The sequence below is a fragment of the Colobus angolensis genome, unplaced genomic scaffold (assembly GCF_000951035.1).
Source record: "Colobus angolensis palliatus isolate OR3802 unplaced genomic scaffold, Cang.pa_1.0 Scaffold134, whole genome shotgun sequence".
NCBI classification, from domain to species: domain Eukaryota; kingdom Metazoa; phylum Chordata; class Mammalia; order Primates; family Cercopithecidae; genus Colobus; species Colobus angolensis.
This window is the reverse complement of record NW_012114422.1, coordinates 1,689,501-1,705,233: the sequence shown is the minus strand read 5'-3', so window position 1 is coordinate 1,705,233 and position 15,733 is coordinate 1,689,501. Positions and strand designations below refer to the sequence as shown.

The window sequence follows — 15,733 nt, the reverse complement described above, 5'->3', positions numbered from 1 at the left end:
TGTCTCAGCCATTGGATCTTCAGCCATTGGATTCATAGACTGAGCGGAATGAGCAGGCAGTCACCAGCTTCTATATAAGTTAATGGCTTCTATCTTATTCTATATTAAAGGATAGTAGCTTCCTCATGTGTTACTGTAGTTTAAATTACTAGGATTCTGTGTGAATAGCTTTTCTTTATAATTTCTTCCATGTTAACATCAAAAGATTACTGCTTTATTCCTATCTTACAATGTAAGCTCCTTGAGGAAAGATACTTTGTTTTGTTCCAATACTGTATCTCTGGTACCTAGCACAGTATCTAGCACATGATAGGTGGGCAGACAATATATGTTGAATAAATAAATGAATTTTATCTAGATCGTTGGCCTTTTTATCTGCATTGGCAATTAATACCTTAACCATTAATTTGCAAATTCATGCAAATTTCTATAGATATCTGTAAATTAACTGTGTATAATATGTATTTCTATACATATTTTTACAAAGAATGTAAATATGAAAGCATATAGATTTGTCTACATATGGGCAGGTAGGTTTAATTTTGTGGTTCCTGTAATTTCTAGGGATTTGCACATAAGAGATTTGCATATGAGTATCTGACCATATGTGAACATTGTAAGCATATTGTTTCTTTATCTAGGACAGTCTGGTTTTGTGCTGTAAAAGAATCAATTCTGTATTCACAGTTGGAGTTGGTGCGGGTTTTTCATTCATTAAGTCAGCTCCTCCTTTCCCGCTTGGGGGTAAATCAGCCTAGAGAAAAAGAGCCTTAAGAGGTTGCTTTCTGCTGACACTGTGCATTGCACATGCACAGTTGTGCAAATACACACATACACCTGAAAGAAGAATCCTTGAAAATGAGGCTTCTGTTGACAGCTCGGTGAGGGGTGTTCATTATTGAAATTTATTTTAATATATAAACATATAAACCTTATTTATAACTATAGTATTAACACATATTCATTGTAGAGTATTACAAAAATAAAGAAAATAACAGATAACCTTAATCCCACCACATAAAAACAATCGTTCTTTTTTAAAAATTATTATTTTAGAGGTGAAGTCTCATTATGTTGCCCGGGGTGGACTGTTAACTCCCGGGCTCAAGTGATCCTCCCGCCTCAGTCTCTAGAGTAGCTAGGACTACAGGAACACATCACCATGCCCAGCTTATAACAGGCATCCTTAACATTTTTGCAAATTTTCTTCCAGTCTTTTTGGATGGGTTTTTATGTAACTTAAGTAGCAACATTTATCATAAACATTATCCCATGTTATTTAAAATTCTTCATAAATGTTAATTTTAATAACCACATGATAGTCATCATACAGATATACCTCACTACTTAACCAGTCTCTTAATATTGAGATTCAGGCTTTTTTCAGTTTTTGATAACACAAATAGCATTTTTGAGATTAATATCTTGGTGCATAAATTTTTTTTTCTGTTTCCCAAAGTTGCTTTCCAAGAAGGAGGATTGCTGAATCAAAGCAAATGGCCATTTTTAATAAGGTTCTTAAACACATTGCAGAATCACATTCTGGAGAAGTTATACTAATTTACACTCTTACCATCTGAGTGTATGAAAGTAACTTTTCCTCTTTGTGAAAGGAGGGAAAAATGTGGCCAAACACAGTTAAAAGTTACACAGAACTTTAAATAAGTTCCCTTTTCTTTTTCAGACAGTATATTCTTTAACATTGTCTCAGTATAGTTTCTATCCTAGTGTTTCAACTTTTGGTATGGCCCAGAATGGTATCTTGTCTGAAAGAAAATAGAGTGGCTTTTCATAGTTAATATTTTCATTATAGAATTTTCTGCCTGTTGCAAGAAAATCTCTATTAATACCTGTAAATTGGATAGGGAAAGAGTCAAACAAGTTTTTTACCTTCATCAAGAAAAGCTAGTTTCTGGTAACCTTTCTTTATGAGGTTTTAATCACCCCAGAGTTTTATCCCTCTCAGAGTCAGTGGTTGTCTCTTGTATCCCATGAGTAAATGCAAATGTTTCCTCCATTTGAAAGCAAAACCAGTAAGACCCCTTACTTATAAAGTGAGTTAAAACAAAAAGAAAGAATATAAAAACTAAAGGAAGGTAGTAAGTAAAGCATTTAGCTTTCTGAAACAATTCAAATGGGGATAGGAAGTTGGTTTTAAATGGCTTAAAGGGGATTAGGGTTTTAAAGTTGGATAAAGAGTTTGGTGCTTTGGTTTAGGCATGGCATTGCTTTTAAAAGATTACTTCCATATTTGACAATGATTCTAACTGGAGATTATAAAGTAAATAGTCAATTTTAAGACACCACGGGAAACAAGAGGGTTTCTTTTTTGTTGTTGTTTGTTTATACAAAATGGTAGCCTAGAGTTAACAGGCTGAATCCTGAAGCCCTCATTTCATAATACTACGGAGGATCTATCACCAGAGAAAATCCAGCAGAGGTTGTTAAATGCACTTAATTGAGATTATCTGAGCTTTTGGTTTAAATTACTTTGGAAAAAGTCTTAGGTGCAAACAGCATCCTTGAAAGGTAAACATACTTACCTCTAAGAAAAAGAGATTCAATTTAAGTTCTTTAAAATTCTTCATACAGGTTAGTAGCGCCAACTTTTATTAATTACATCTGGGTACTGACTAATGCGTAAAGATAAAATTTTTATACATTAGTACAAGGATTAATATATATTCTATTAACAGTGTTTTCATTATTTTACAATTATTTGAAAACACAAAGTATTTTACTAGAAAACAACCCCTGGCACTTTTAGTAATTTCAAAGTAAAAACATCTATTTTTGTTGTAAAGTACAGTTAATGAAGTTTTAAAAATGAATTTCCTTATTCTGTTCTATCTAAGAAGCAGGCTATATTAAAGTAGAACAAGGATAGCATATAATTTGTATGTTAACTGGGTAAATAATCAAAAGTTGATTTAACATTTCCCCCATCTTTTGCAGCTCCTTGACCTGTTTATGGTTTGGGATTGGTCTACTTATCTAGCTGATTATGGACAGCCAGCTTCTAAGTACCTTCGAGTGAATCCAAACACAGCCCTTACTCTTTTGGAGAAGTGAGTACATTCTGAAAACTTTTTTGTATAATATTTTAGCACCTTTCAATTCAGTGATAAACTAAAGAACTAGAGATTTCTGTCAAAAAAGAAAAGTCTAGATAGAGCTTAAAAGCTCATTCAAGTTTAATGACCAAAAAATAAGCTTTTCTTTCTTGCCCTTCAGAGTTGGTGTCATTTCATAAGCAACTGCTGTTTATATTGATGTGAACAAAACATCTTTCCTTTTGTATCCAGAATTGCAAGCTTAATTGACCTCAGAAATATGTTTACTAGGGATGTGACAATTGGAGCTATCTTTAAAAAAAAAAAAAAAAATCTATAACTCAGGAAAGAAGGTATTTTGTCAAATGTGACCAGGAATTGGAATGTTTGCCACCAGTGTTATCTAAATCTCAGCATTGTGGACTTGGATTCTTTGCAGGTAGAGAAATATGTGATTTGAAATAAGCAATACAGTAAAAACTGAGGTAATAGGATTTACTGATGCATCTTGTCCAACTAAACATAAATTTAGGTGTTAACTTTTCCCTCTCATTATGTGACAGACTTTTTCTTTACTCAATCATATTTCATTTAAAATATCACTATTAGGAGGCCCTCTGAATCTGCTGTGATTCTGGGGGCTGCTGGATAAGAAAATAAAAATAAAAAAGTGTCACTATTAAAATTTTCAGCTTTTAAATTAAAATTGTTATATTTTCCTATATTTCAAAATATTTATAGTGAATTTGATGTGAAAGGACAAGAGGAAGTGTTTAAAATAAATGTAAATTTATTTTACAATGTCATGAAATGCAACTGAGGCAAAAAATTGCTATTTTACATTTTCTAATGTTATTTTCCTTTCACCTTATCTTGCTATGAATATGATTAGCTGAGTCTATACAGGGTATGTATTTTAGCATACTTTGTGGAATAATATTAGAAAATAGTATGATAGCAGCAAACCTAGCATATTTTAGATGTATATACTAATGCAAAAATACCACTTAATATAGAATGTAAAATAAAGCTTCTATTTTTTGCATGGTTACTATATCTGTATGTTTATTTAGAACCTACTTTCTTTGAACTATATTTTTCAAGCATAGGATTAGTGTGGGATAATTCAGAGCATGCCAAGATATTTTACTTGTGACAGCTTAGCTTTTAATTTTCTTTTACTAAGCTTCTTCATTCACATATGTTTCTAGGATGAAGGATACTAGCAAAAAGAACAATATATTTGCTCAGTTCAGGAAGAATGATCGAGACAAACAGAAGTTGATAGAGACAGTTGTGAAACAGCTGAGAAGTTTGGTGAATGGTATGTCCCAGCACACGTAGACCTCACGTCGCTTGCACTCAGTGACACCAAATCCATGATTCAACATTGATCTTGAGCAAGTATTGGTCATGATATAGTAATTTGTTTACAGAATCCAGAAATACAATAGAGAAGATACATGAGGGCTTAAACAAGAAATACTAATAAATGTCATTTGTATGGATTTTTAAATAATTGAATACTATTTTATATATGGAAAAAATGACCATTTTTTCACTTTTAGGGGAAAATGCAAAAGTGTAAAACATAAATTGTCACAAATTGTACATGAAATTGATTACATATACATTTGAAAAACGTATGCCTCTACTCATAAGTAGTTTTTTCTATTTAGACTTGAATGATAATCTGCTTTTTGATCAGTATATGGCTTTGGAATTCAATCATGTCTGATATGGTAGTTTTTCACTACCATTTTCTGACTTTTAGAAGTCAGAAATTTTTATTTCTGACTTTTATTTTATTTTATTTTCACCTCATTGTGATTTAAGCAGACCAAAATTTCTAATTCTGCTAATTCTGAAGGGGAAATAGACAAATCTTTAAAGCTTCTTGAAATCAAACTTGATTTAACTCAGTAAGAATGTGAATTATTTGTTCTACTTGGGTGGTTTAATTTAATCGTTCTGAATATGAACAAAAGGTTTTGGATTTTCTAAAGATGCAGTGTTGTTTCTGTTCATCAGGGTTAATATTTCTAACTATATTGCTTGTAGCCGACCCCATTCTGGATTTGTTTGGTTTGGTTTGGTTCCAGTTAAAAGAGAGGACAGGAATTAAATGGGGCTAACCACTTCAGGTGCAGCTTGTGCGAGGGTAGATGGTTCCTGCACACAGAAGTTACCACAGGGGTCAGGTTACTTTCTTCAAATAGCAGATTTCAGTACTGTATCCTCATTGTGGAAACAAGCCAAACCAAATGAACTCTGGAAAACCTAAAACAAATGTACATTTTCCTTTTGTGTACGTTTCCGTGGTCCAAATGACAATATAAATCCAGTCTTTATTATACCTTTGTTGTATTTATGCTGAATCCTCCCTTTGCCTTTTCATGATTTAGGCCTGTAAGAAACTATGCCTGACTCTGTAAAATAAGTGTAAAGAATTATACGTACATCTCTGGATTTTGTGATGAAATATTAAAAATATTGAGCAAGTTGTTGAAAATGCATTACTATTTTGTCTATTCAGAGCTTACTGATTTAAAACAAGTGCTTCCTGGAGAAAAGGCATATTATTTCCTAGTTATTGGAATGGGAGTGGCACCAAAACTCTTTCTCTCTCTTTCTCTCTCTCTCTCTCTCTCTCTCTAGGAGAGAGAGAGAGAGAGAGAGAGTTTGGCTTAGTTCAAATATAGTTCAAAGAAAGTAGGTACTAAACATACAGCTATAGTAACCATGCATATATATACACACCTATATGTGTGTACACACACATATATATACACATATATATATGCGCACTTGTTCTCTTGATCATCTCTTAATCCAAAGTATTTAATGTTTTTTAAAATACTACATGAAAAGCATGGTACTTCTTCAGGCACAGGGAAATCTGGAAGAGAGGAGCGGTGAACAGCTAGCTCTCTTTGAAGACCAGAATGGGGCTGTCCTTCGCACCTTACCCAACCCTCCAGCGTACTTAGGGTGTCTCCCCTGCTTTGGCTGAGACGTCCCGGGATTCAGAGAGATACCGCCTTTGCACTACCTGGATCAGACCACTGTGGGTCCTGTTTCCTCTTTTCAATAATATAAACACCCAGCACCCTCCACACACACCCCAGGTTGCGCTGTAGGGACGAGGACGAGTGAGTCCTGAGGCACTTGGAACCCTTGAATGGGACGCACAAAGCCGAGAACGCAGCAGTGTAGATTGACAAGAGTCGTTGGGCAAACTCGGGGGAGGGAGGGAAGGATGTGCAGGGAAGGATGAATTCGGTCCTTGAGACCGGAAAGGTGCTCTTGGGTATCCGCTTCTGGAGGCTTAGGACGTCTTTATGAAGCCTAGGGCAGCAGTGGAATTGCCGTCTTTGGAAGGATACCTGATGTGGTAGATCAGAGAGCCGGGAGAGGTGGGGAGCTGTCGGAGAATCTCGGCTGCGCTATCCCTCGTGGGCAGTCGACGACTGCAGTTTCCCTGAAATAGTTGGAGCAAAGGAGAGAAAAGCCCAGTTCTTTCACCTTGGAGTGGCGAGAGAAGGGCACCTAGAAGCTCGAAGGCGGGGACCGAAGAGAGAGCCAGCAGCCGGGGATGGGCCAGGAGCTCTGTGGGGCGCAAGCCCGGGTCAGTTCTGCGCGTTGGGTTCGCCCACTTTCCGAGCGCTTAGAAGAGCCGGGAAGCTCTGGCGCGAACCCGCAGGCCCCGCCCGAGGACGCGTGCGGGGCGAGCCCCCAGCCCAGCTCAAGCGCCCCAGCGCCTGCCACTCCCTATTCAGAGCCCCTCCGTGAGTGCGCCGCTGCCCACTGCCTCCAATCACCACTCTGCGTGGAGCGCTTTAAATATGCAAAGACACGTCACGTTGTGTGAACCGGGATCGGTCCGTAGGGAGGGAGCCAATATCTATATAAACGTGTCCAGGGGTGGGCCAAGAAGGGTTAAACGACTGGAGGAGGGAGAGGGGCGGGGGTCTGCAGACCAAGTTGGTAACACTGGTGAGTTGCTCTTCTTTCGCCCTCCTTCACTGCTTCTATGCAAAGGGTGCTGAGCCCGGGGGAAGGTGGGAGGTGCCCCGCGGAGCGGGGAGTAAGCGTTCCCGAGGAAGCGGGCACCTTCGAGAGGGACTGGCAATTTGGGCCCAGGAGCCGGGAGAAAGTTCTGAGTGCGCCGGCCTCGAGGAAGGCACGTTCCCTAAGGGCACACGGTCACTACCGTCTTTCACCGCCTGTTTTTAGAACGGAGTTCTCGGCGGAGCTTATAAATCTCAGACTTGGCTCCCAAACCCCAGGCCTTTTGCAGACGGAACAGGTGAGCACTGCGCACTGCTCGCGCCCGGGTTCTTGCGTCCCCTTCTGTCCCTGCGCTCTGAGCGGCCTGGCCCCCGCGGGCTCATCATGTTCCCTTGGGGGCTGAGCTGCCTGTCAGTGCTGGGGGCGGCGGGCACTGCTATCCTGTGCGCGGGCCTGCTGCTCAGCCTGGCCCAGCACCTCTGGACCCTCCGCTGGATGCTGAGCCGGGACCGGGCCTCCACCCTGCCTCTGCCCAAGGGCTCCATGGGCTGGCCCTTCTTCGGCGAAACGCTGCACTGGTTAGTTCAGGTGAGCAGTCCTTCGACCCCGAGCGCTAATACGGCCCCTTCTTCCTCCGGCTCCCACTGGACCCTCCTCAGTCTCAATGCCCATGGGATTTGTGGCCAGTCCCTACCCATCGCCCACGACCCCGGGAAGCGCGCACAACTCTCGCCTTTGCCTGGCTCCTCTGTTCCCTCGAAGGGACCTCAAGTCATTGGAATTCTCCCCAGAGCAACTTCCCGACACAATGCAGGGGGTAAACAGAAGGGGTTTTAGGAAGGAGTCTGAGGAGCACGTCCTGCAAGCATAGAAAAGGAGCCTGAGGCTTGTCTCAGCTGTGAGCCCTTGGGCGCTCACGTCTTCATTCTAAGTCTGTTTCCTCATCTCACCAATAGGAACAGGAGCATGTACATTCCCATAGTGTAGTTGCCAGGCCCACTGGGGATCTTGTTTTGTAAACGCGCCAGCCAGAGACAGAGAGTTGTGATCAAAAGGCAGCTGGGAGGTCTGGGTCAGATCCCCGGCCCAGGCCCAGAAGTTCCAGCTCTCCACGCTCCGCCTCACTCGCAGGGCTCGCGCTTCCACAGTTCCCGCCGAGAGCGCTATGGGACAGTGTTCAAGACGCACTTGCTGGGCAGGCCAGTGATCCGCGTGAGCGGCGCGGAGAACGTGCGCACCATCCTGCTGGGCGAGCACCGCCTGGTGCGCAGCCAGTGGCCACAGAGCGCGCACATCCTGCTGGGCTCGCACACACTGCTTGGTGCGGTCGGCGAGCCACACCGGCGGCGGCGCAAGGTGAGTGGAAACGGGAATGGGTAGTAGAAAGGTCGGATCCGCGGTCCCCAGCATCTGCCATGGGCCAAGCCGGGGCCCCGGTGTTGGATTCACTGTGAACCTGACCAAGGTCCCTGGTAACCAGCGGGTGGCCTTGGACGGGTCCGTTATCTTCAGCTTCTGTTTACAGAGTTAGGACTGCGCTAAAAGGTTCTTTCATCTCCCATCTTCCGTGGCTGTGATAGCAGAAGCGCTGGAGACTCAGACCTAGAGAGGGGCCAGGGAAGACTTCTTAGAGGAGATGGCAGCTGGAGCCTGGATGGATGGGAGGGACTGTGTGCATCAGAGCAGAACTGGGGGAAATGGCGAAAGCAAAAGCCAGCAAGTTTAGGTCTGGGCCTCTTAGAAAAGGGGGGAAAGGACCGGAACTGGCCTTCTGGCTACTCCGGAATCGCCAAGCAGAGGAGGCCTGACCGCCGCCAGCGCTGATCACGCGCGCTCCCACAGGTCCTGGCGCGCGCGTTCAGCCGCGCCGCGCTGGAGCGCTACGTGCCGCGCCTGCAGGGGGCGCTGCGCCATGAGGTGCGCTCCTGGTGCGCGGCGGGCGGGCCGGTCTCAGTCTACGACGCCGCCAAAGCGCTCACCTTCCGCATGGCCGCGCGCATCCTGCTGGGGTTGCGGCTGGACGAGGCGCAGTGCGCCACGCTGGCCCGGACCTTCGAGCATCTCGTGGAGAACCTCTTCTCACTGCCTCTGGACGTTCCCTTCAGTGGCCTGCGCAAGGTACGGCTGCCCGGGCTCCAGACCTTCTTCTGAGACTCCGCGGCGCGGACGGGCCTCCCAGACCCAGACAGGACGCCCACGGCGCACCACGCGCGTGCGTCACCTCTGCTGGGGAACGGCTGCGAAGTCCGGGGGTGGGAGGCGTCGTGGCGGTGGCGTGGCGGTGGGCTCTGGGCCTGGCCTCTGTGCTGGTTCGCTGGTGTGACCTGGGGCTGGCCACACGCCCTCCGTGGGACCCCTGCCGCTACGCGCTCCAGCCTGAGCAAGTGCGAGCCGCCAGAGTTTGGGGTCCGACTCTTCCCACAGCGGCGCCTCTGGGGCCGGCCTCCATCACTTATTCGGAAGCCCAGATGGCTGTGGAACCGAGGAGAGTGTGAGGGCTGCAGATGCGCCCTGGCCCAGCCCGGCGCCAGCCCCGGACCCAAGGGGTGGGCGTCAGCTCCACGAGCCCTGGATCCGCTAGGTTTCTGGATCAGAGAACCACTGCTTCTCCAGACTTCAGAACAATGGGCAGGACCCGGAGAGCAGCTAGGATGCCCCATCCCGCCTTTTGGTCCCCCTGTTCTGGGACTTCCCACTGTTTGATTCCCTGGTTTTCAGTCACCTGCATAAAAATATGTGTAAAGGATCATGCTATATGCTGATCACCGTGGATACATTTTCTGATCTAATCCTTGCAGCCTGCAAAGTGTTACTATTCTCATTTTATTGGCCAAACTTATTTTATTGACTTATCCAAGATCACACCGTTAGTAGGGGCAGACACAAACTTGAACCCCATCTCCTCTGACTGTGGAACTCAAGTGCTGAATTACAGTGCTTTCCGGGGGTGGGGGATGCTTTTGCTGTGGCTATTCCCTGAACTCTGGAGAGGCATCCCCTCTTGCCCACACCCTTACAGAGGCTAATGCTTACAACATCCAATAGTATCTTCTAAGTCAGAGCTTTGCTGGGTGCATCAAGGTGCCCCAGCCTGAGCCTAGTGCAGAGAAAGGGCAATGGGCTGACCCTAGCTGCACTGGGCTCTGTGCCAGGCATGGACATGGACAGCTGTGTGACTCTGGGCAATTGCTTGACCTCTCTGAACCTCAGCATCCTCTCCTCAGTATGACAGTAACTCTGCTGTGGCTTAGAGGAGGCTTGTGATAATCAAGACAGAATGGAGTTTGTGGACAGTGGACATATCCCTGACCATCTACTGAGCCCAGCCATATGCCAGGCCAGGAGCTAAGCTGGGGAGCTGTTAACACAAGGATGTTGGCAGAGCCAGTGCTGAGAAGGTTTTCTGGGTAAGTGGCCAGGCCTGGCCCCCTTAGCCTTCTTGCCCCATCTTTCTTCTCAGGGCATCCGGGCAAGGGACCAGCTGCATCAGCACCTGGAGGGGGCCATTTCTGAGAAGCTTCATGAGGACAAGGCTGCAGAGCCGGGTGATGCCCTGGAGCTGATCATTCACAGTTCAAGGGAACTGGGCCATGAGCCCTCCATGCAGGAGCTGAAGGTGGGTGCTGAGAGGCCGCTCCTTCTCCCCTCTTTTGCATTCCCAGCAGGTCCCTACACCAATGCTGCATCCCCAAAGCCACATCCTGTGTAGCCCCACTTTGAGGCACAGGCAGTCCTCAAGATGAGGGGCAAGAGGAGACCTGGGTTCCACTAATGACTCAGCCACAGTCACTAGCTGTGCCAGGCTCCACACTGGGACTGGGAATACCGTGGTGAGCCTTCAGCCAGCTACCACCCTGGTCAGTGGGAGAATTGAAGGCAAGAATGCTAGGCCCATCTTTGCAGGTTTCTGGCCACAAACGGCTCTCTCTCCATTCCTTCCCCCACTGCCCTTCTCTGCCACTCCATGCCTTCGCCTCTGCTGTCCCCCTGCCTACAAAGCCCTCATTATTTGTTTTTTCTACAAACTCTAAGGGGCTCAGGATCAAACTCCACATCCTCAAAGTTCCCTTCTTCCTTCCAAAATCACCTCTCTCCTTCTATGAGCTACCTTGGCACCTGGCACCTCTGTCTGTCTTGTTGCTGTGGATCTCCTGGAGAATTAGGACCCCTCCTCTTGTACACATATCACACACAAAGTGGAGGGGAGGTAGGAAGCTTTGGAATGGCCCAGGACTTGCTTGAGCACCCAAAAAGGAGTGGAGACCTTGGGGGGAGGGGAAGTTAGAAATAGGGAGACCTCAGTCTTCCATAAGCAACTCCCACCCATCCTTTCTCTGGGCCTCAGTTTCCCGCTTTCTTCAGACATCCCTGAAGGGTGGGCCTCAGCTTTAGCTTCTTTTCTGAGAATGGAACTAATAAGAACATGAGCAATGGGCTCATGAGTCCTGGGGGAGCCAGGTGGACAGGGACTGTTCAGGGCTAAGGGGAGTGGAGTAGAGAGGGGTAAACAGGACTGGGGAGGAGTGACAGCACCCTCCAGGTTCTCAGGAAGGGACTCAGTAGCCAGGAATCTTCAATTCTGGGCTGGATATCAGGGGCCAGGCAGGGAGGATGCTGGGGCTCTAGAGTCTCCTTCCCAGTTACCCTCTTGTCTGGGGCAGGGCGGGTTAGTCAGCAACCAGGTCATTCATTCCACAAATATTATGACGTACCTATTCAGTGCCGGGCTCCACACTGGGACTGGGAATACAGTGGTGAGTGAAACACAGCCCATGTCCTCCAGGTTCAGGAAGGGAAGGAACACGTTCATCCTGTGATAGCAGGAATCAGTGTATAAAACAAAGGGTGGGTGCTTCCAGCAAGGAAGACACTGGGACCTGAGAGGACAGAGGCAGGGCATTGGAGCCTGGAGGATGAAGCCACCAGGCCCCTCGCGTGCCCTTCCTGGGCAGAGCAGACCAGGAAGACATTTAGTGACTCCCTGGGACCATTCCGGTAGGGAGAGGATGAAGCCATGATGCCGACATTGGTACGAGGCTGGCACTGCTGCTGCAGGTGCCTTGGTTGCGCTGCAGGTGCCTTTGTTGCACTGCAGCCATTGTCAGGCTGTTCCGCTGGGGTTGGCGGCGGCACCACCAGGTGGTTAAGAGCTCTGGACTCCTAAGCCCGCCTGCCGGGAGTGCTAGCTATAGGGACATTGAGCACTTCTCTGGAGGCTCCGTTTTCAACTCCATAAAACAAGAGCAGCAATTGTGCCTCACAGATGGGAGGTGAGAACCGAATGAATGAATATGCTTAAAGCACTAAGGAGTGCACAGAGTAAGTTCCCGCATTCTCTCTGGGAACCATCACAAGGTGCGTGGATAGATCCTAATTTTACCTGTTGCTGTAGGTGACTTTCCCAAGTGGCGGACTTGGGATTTAATCGACTTCAAAACGGTGCACGCAGTCGCGGCGATAATAGCACTTCCCTGCCCCCTGGCTTTGCGCAATCGTAAATTTGGGTGCTTTTTCATCTCTACGGGGCCGTTGAGTCAGCGCCCCGGGCGACTCCACCGCCGGAGACTCAGTGCCGCCCGGGGTTCTCTTGCAGGAGTCAGCTGTGGAGCTCCTCTTCGCCGCCTTCTTCACCACGGCCAGTGCCAGCACCTCGCTCGTCCTGCTGCTACTGCAGCACCCGGCCGCCATCGTTAAGATTCGGGAGGAGCTGGTGGCGCAGGGGCTGGGACGCGCGTGCGGCTGCGCGCCTGGGGCCGCGGGGGGCGGCGTGGGGCCCCCGCGCAACTGCAGCTGTGAGCCCGACCTCAGCCTCGCGGCGCTGGGCCGTCTGCGCTACGTCGACTGCGTGGTCAAGGAGGTGCTGCGCCTCCTGCCGCCGGTGTCCGGGGGCTACCGCACAGCGCTGCGCACCTTCGAGCTCGACGTAAGTGCGCCGCGCCGGCCCATGGCCAGCCTCCTGCCTCCTGCCTCCTGCCTCCTACCGCCTGCCGCCTGCCGCGGCGCCCAGGTGGGAGGAGGGCGGAGGGACTCGGACGGCGCGGTCTCCTCTTTTGCTCTCAGAGCCTCAGCCTTCGGTCCTGTAAAATGGGCTGAGCCTTGTTCCACGTCCCCGGATCCCCGGCTGAGGGACGCATAGCCTGGCGAGCCGGCAAGGTTAGGGATCTTTCAGCTTTTGGCAGCGGTCCGGAACGGTCAACTCAATGAGAGCCGAGTTTTAGAATAAAAACACTCTTTCTCTTTTATCCGTGCAGCACCCCCTCCCAGCCAGTGAGTGTGGATGGAGAACAAAGAGAACCCATCAGTATGTCCTGTACTCCACCCCTTTGTCTCCCTCACAAGAGCAAGGAATCCCTCATTGCCCCCCATCCAGGACTTTGGCTGGGGCCAGATTCCAGGGGAGGGAGGAATTAAAATACCGGGTAGATGCTTCATCTCTGATCAGGCCGGTTTGGGCTGAGCAAGGTTAAGGTCTAGAACTGACTCCATCTCCGTATGACCTTGGGCAGTTCCCTCTTCACTCTGGGCCTCAGTTTACTCTCTACAAGGAAGCTGTCTTGGTCCTTTCCAGCTCTGACGCTCCATCCAGGTGGGGCTGGGCTGTGGGAGTATGGTGGTGGCCTCAGGCAGTGGTGCTCTGGCTGTGCCAAACTGCGGGTGTTTGCCTGAAAGGCTGTCACTACAGTCCCCTGAGCACCATGCTTGGTGACTGGGTGGCTCCAGGCAAAGATGGGCATTCCACAGTGAACATTTGTGGCACATTGCGTGCCAGGGTTCAGGAGGCATCAAAGGGACTGGGACACTACCCTGGAGGAGCTCCACTTGGAGAGGAAGGGGCCGGGCCTGACAGCCTCAGCCCACTTGTGGTGTGAAGAGAGTGATCCGTGGTGCTGGACGACAGCAACACATTTTGAGAGCTGGAGTCTGAACTGGAGCAGTGAAAGTTTAGGATGGGAGAGCCCATTACAGAGAGAGCAGATTCAGACAAAGGTGGATGTTGAGAAGTGTCTTGGATGTGGGATCAGTCTTGGAACGCAAGCTTCATTCTGCAGGCGCTGGAGTGCCCTACAAGACCTTAGGGAAGCACAGAATCAGGGAGGTGAGCAGAGGACAGGAAAGGGTCTTAGCCACCCTCCAGTTCACAGATGAGAACACTGATGTCTAGAGAGGAGAGAGAGCTCCTGGGATGATTCCAAGATGTTCTGTTCCCCAGTTAGAAACTTTTAAGTATTCACCCTGGAACTTGATATGAGGGCAGCAGTGTAGTCAAGGGGTTGAAAGACATATCAAAAAGCCAAATGGTTGAAAATGCTAGGGGTGGGCAGAGGGAACATGAAAGCTGCCTTTGAGCATTTTAGGGATGGCCAATTTGATTCTCATGTGCGCCTTCTTAAAGTGTGGTATCAAATCTGAACATTATTGTCCAGCTGATGGATGGGAAGGACGGAAAGTTTTCAGTTCAGTGCAAAGGAGAGCTCCAGGAATGACCTCGAGGAATTGTCATGTGCATTTCTTCCACTCTAGCAGCTGGTAGATGTAGCACTGCAATTTAGGTCTTCTGATCTAAGGTCAGAAGAAAAAAAGACAAAACCAAACAGGAACATAACTAATAGTTACCGTTTACTGAATACTCGTATGTGCCAAGTCCTTAATTTGAATCCTCACCAACAAAGTGGGCATTTTTCCCCTCATTTTTTTCAATGAGGAAACTGAAGCTCAGAGAGGCTGCGCATCTAGCCCAAGGTCATACATTTCACCAGTGAAGGAGTTGAGATTGGAACACAGAGCTTTCTCCTTGTTTCCGGATTAATCGCAGGTTCCTCCCGGTTTTTGGAAGCCTGATGAAAGCACTGGGGTGGAGGGTCAGTTCAGGGCACCCCGTTTCCAGGTGCCTCGTGGTCAGGCTGGTCTCCTCGCCTCTCTGCAGGGCTACCAGATCCCCAAGGGCTGGAGCGTGATGTATAGCATCCGGGACACGCACGAGACGGCTGCGGTGTACCGCAGCGCTCCCGAAGGCTTCGACCCAGAGCGCTTCGGCGCAGCGCGCGAAGATTCGCGGGGCGCCTCCGGCCGTTTCCATTACATCCCGTTCGGCGGCGGTGCGCGCAGCTGCCTCGGCCAGGAGCTAGCGCAAGCCGTGCTCCAGCTGCTAGCTGTGGAGCTGGTGCGCACCGCGCGCTGGGAGCTGGCCACACCCGCCTTCCCCGCCATGCAGACGGTGCCCATCGTGCACCCAGTGGACGGGCTGCAGCTCTTTTTCCACCCCCTCGCGCCTTTGGTTGCGGGGGATGGGCTATGCCACTGACATGCTTGCGCTGTAGGACACGTTTTGGCCGGTGGCTGTGGCGCGCACGCAGCGCCACCCATCTGCGGCTCCCCATTGTAGCGTAGCGCGCCCACTAGTTCACTCGTTCAACAATCGTTCAACAAATGTTCGCCAAACGCGGATGTGTGCCGGACTCGAGGGAGGAGGAGCGCGAGCCACTGCTGCAGCGCCAGCGAAGCATCTAAGCCCATGGGAAGATGCCTTCTGCGCTACGCGCCCAGAGGAAGGAAAATGTCGTGGGCCAAGCAGGAATGGAGGAAATAGATAGATCCTCACGAGTTGCTGCTTGGATTCCCCTTCCCGAGCCAATCCAGGGAGGGTGCATGAATGGGGGAAGGCGGGGTAG

At 48.5% G+C, this 15,733-nt stretch overlaps 2 protein-coding genes across 3 annotated transcripts in view; both read left to right on the top strand.

Moving 5' to 3' along the window:
* EXOC6 (exocyst complex component 6) overlaps window positions 1-4,694 on the top strand; it is a 214,699-nt gene extending 210,005 nt beyond the window's left edge. For both annotated transcript variants that reach the window (XM_011934325.1, XM_011934324.1), the window contains 2 exons: window positions 2,956-3,068; window positions 4,265-4,694. In XM_011934325.1, coding sequence (XP_011789715.1) covers window positions 2,956-3,068; window positions 4,265-4,397 — 246 coding nt within the window. In that variant the 3' untranslated portion in view covers window positions 4,398-4,694. The remainder of the gene's footprint in view (window positions 1-2,955; window positions 3,069-4,264) is intronic.
* Window positions 4,695-7,448: 2,754 nt separating this feature from the next.
* LOC105506246 (cytochrome P450 26C1) lies at window positions 7,449-15,366 on the top strand. The gene is made up of 6 exons (XM_011934323.1): window positions 7,449-7,652; window positions 8,196-8,420; window positions 8,907-9,182; window positions 10,525-10,680; window positions 12,658-12,987; window positions 14,989-15,366. Exons 1-6 carry the CDS (start codon window positions 7,449-7,451, stop codon window positions 15,364-15,366), a joined length of 1,569 nt encoding a protein of 522 aa, XP_011789713.1.
* Window positions 15,367-15,733: the final 367 nt, after the last annotated feature.

Bases quoted from the DNA above. Each gene is read 5' to 3' on its own strand.
- LOC105506246 (XM_011934323.1), top strand. From the start codon at position 7,449: ATGTTCCCTTGGGGGCTGAGCTGCCTGTCAGTGCTGGGGGCGGCGGGC. The intron at 7,653-8,195 runs GTGAGCAGTCCT...CCTCACTCGCAG, and splicing joins CGCTGCACTGGTTAGTTCAG to GGCTCGCGCTTCCACAGTTC. The intron at 8,421-8,906 runs GTGAGTGGAAAC...GCGCTCCCACAG, and splicing joins CACACCGGCGGCGGCGCAAG to GTCCTGGCGCGCGCGTTCAG.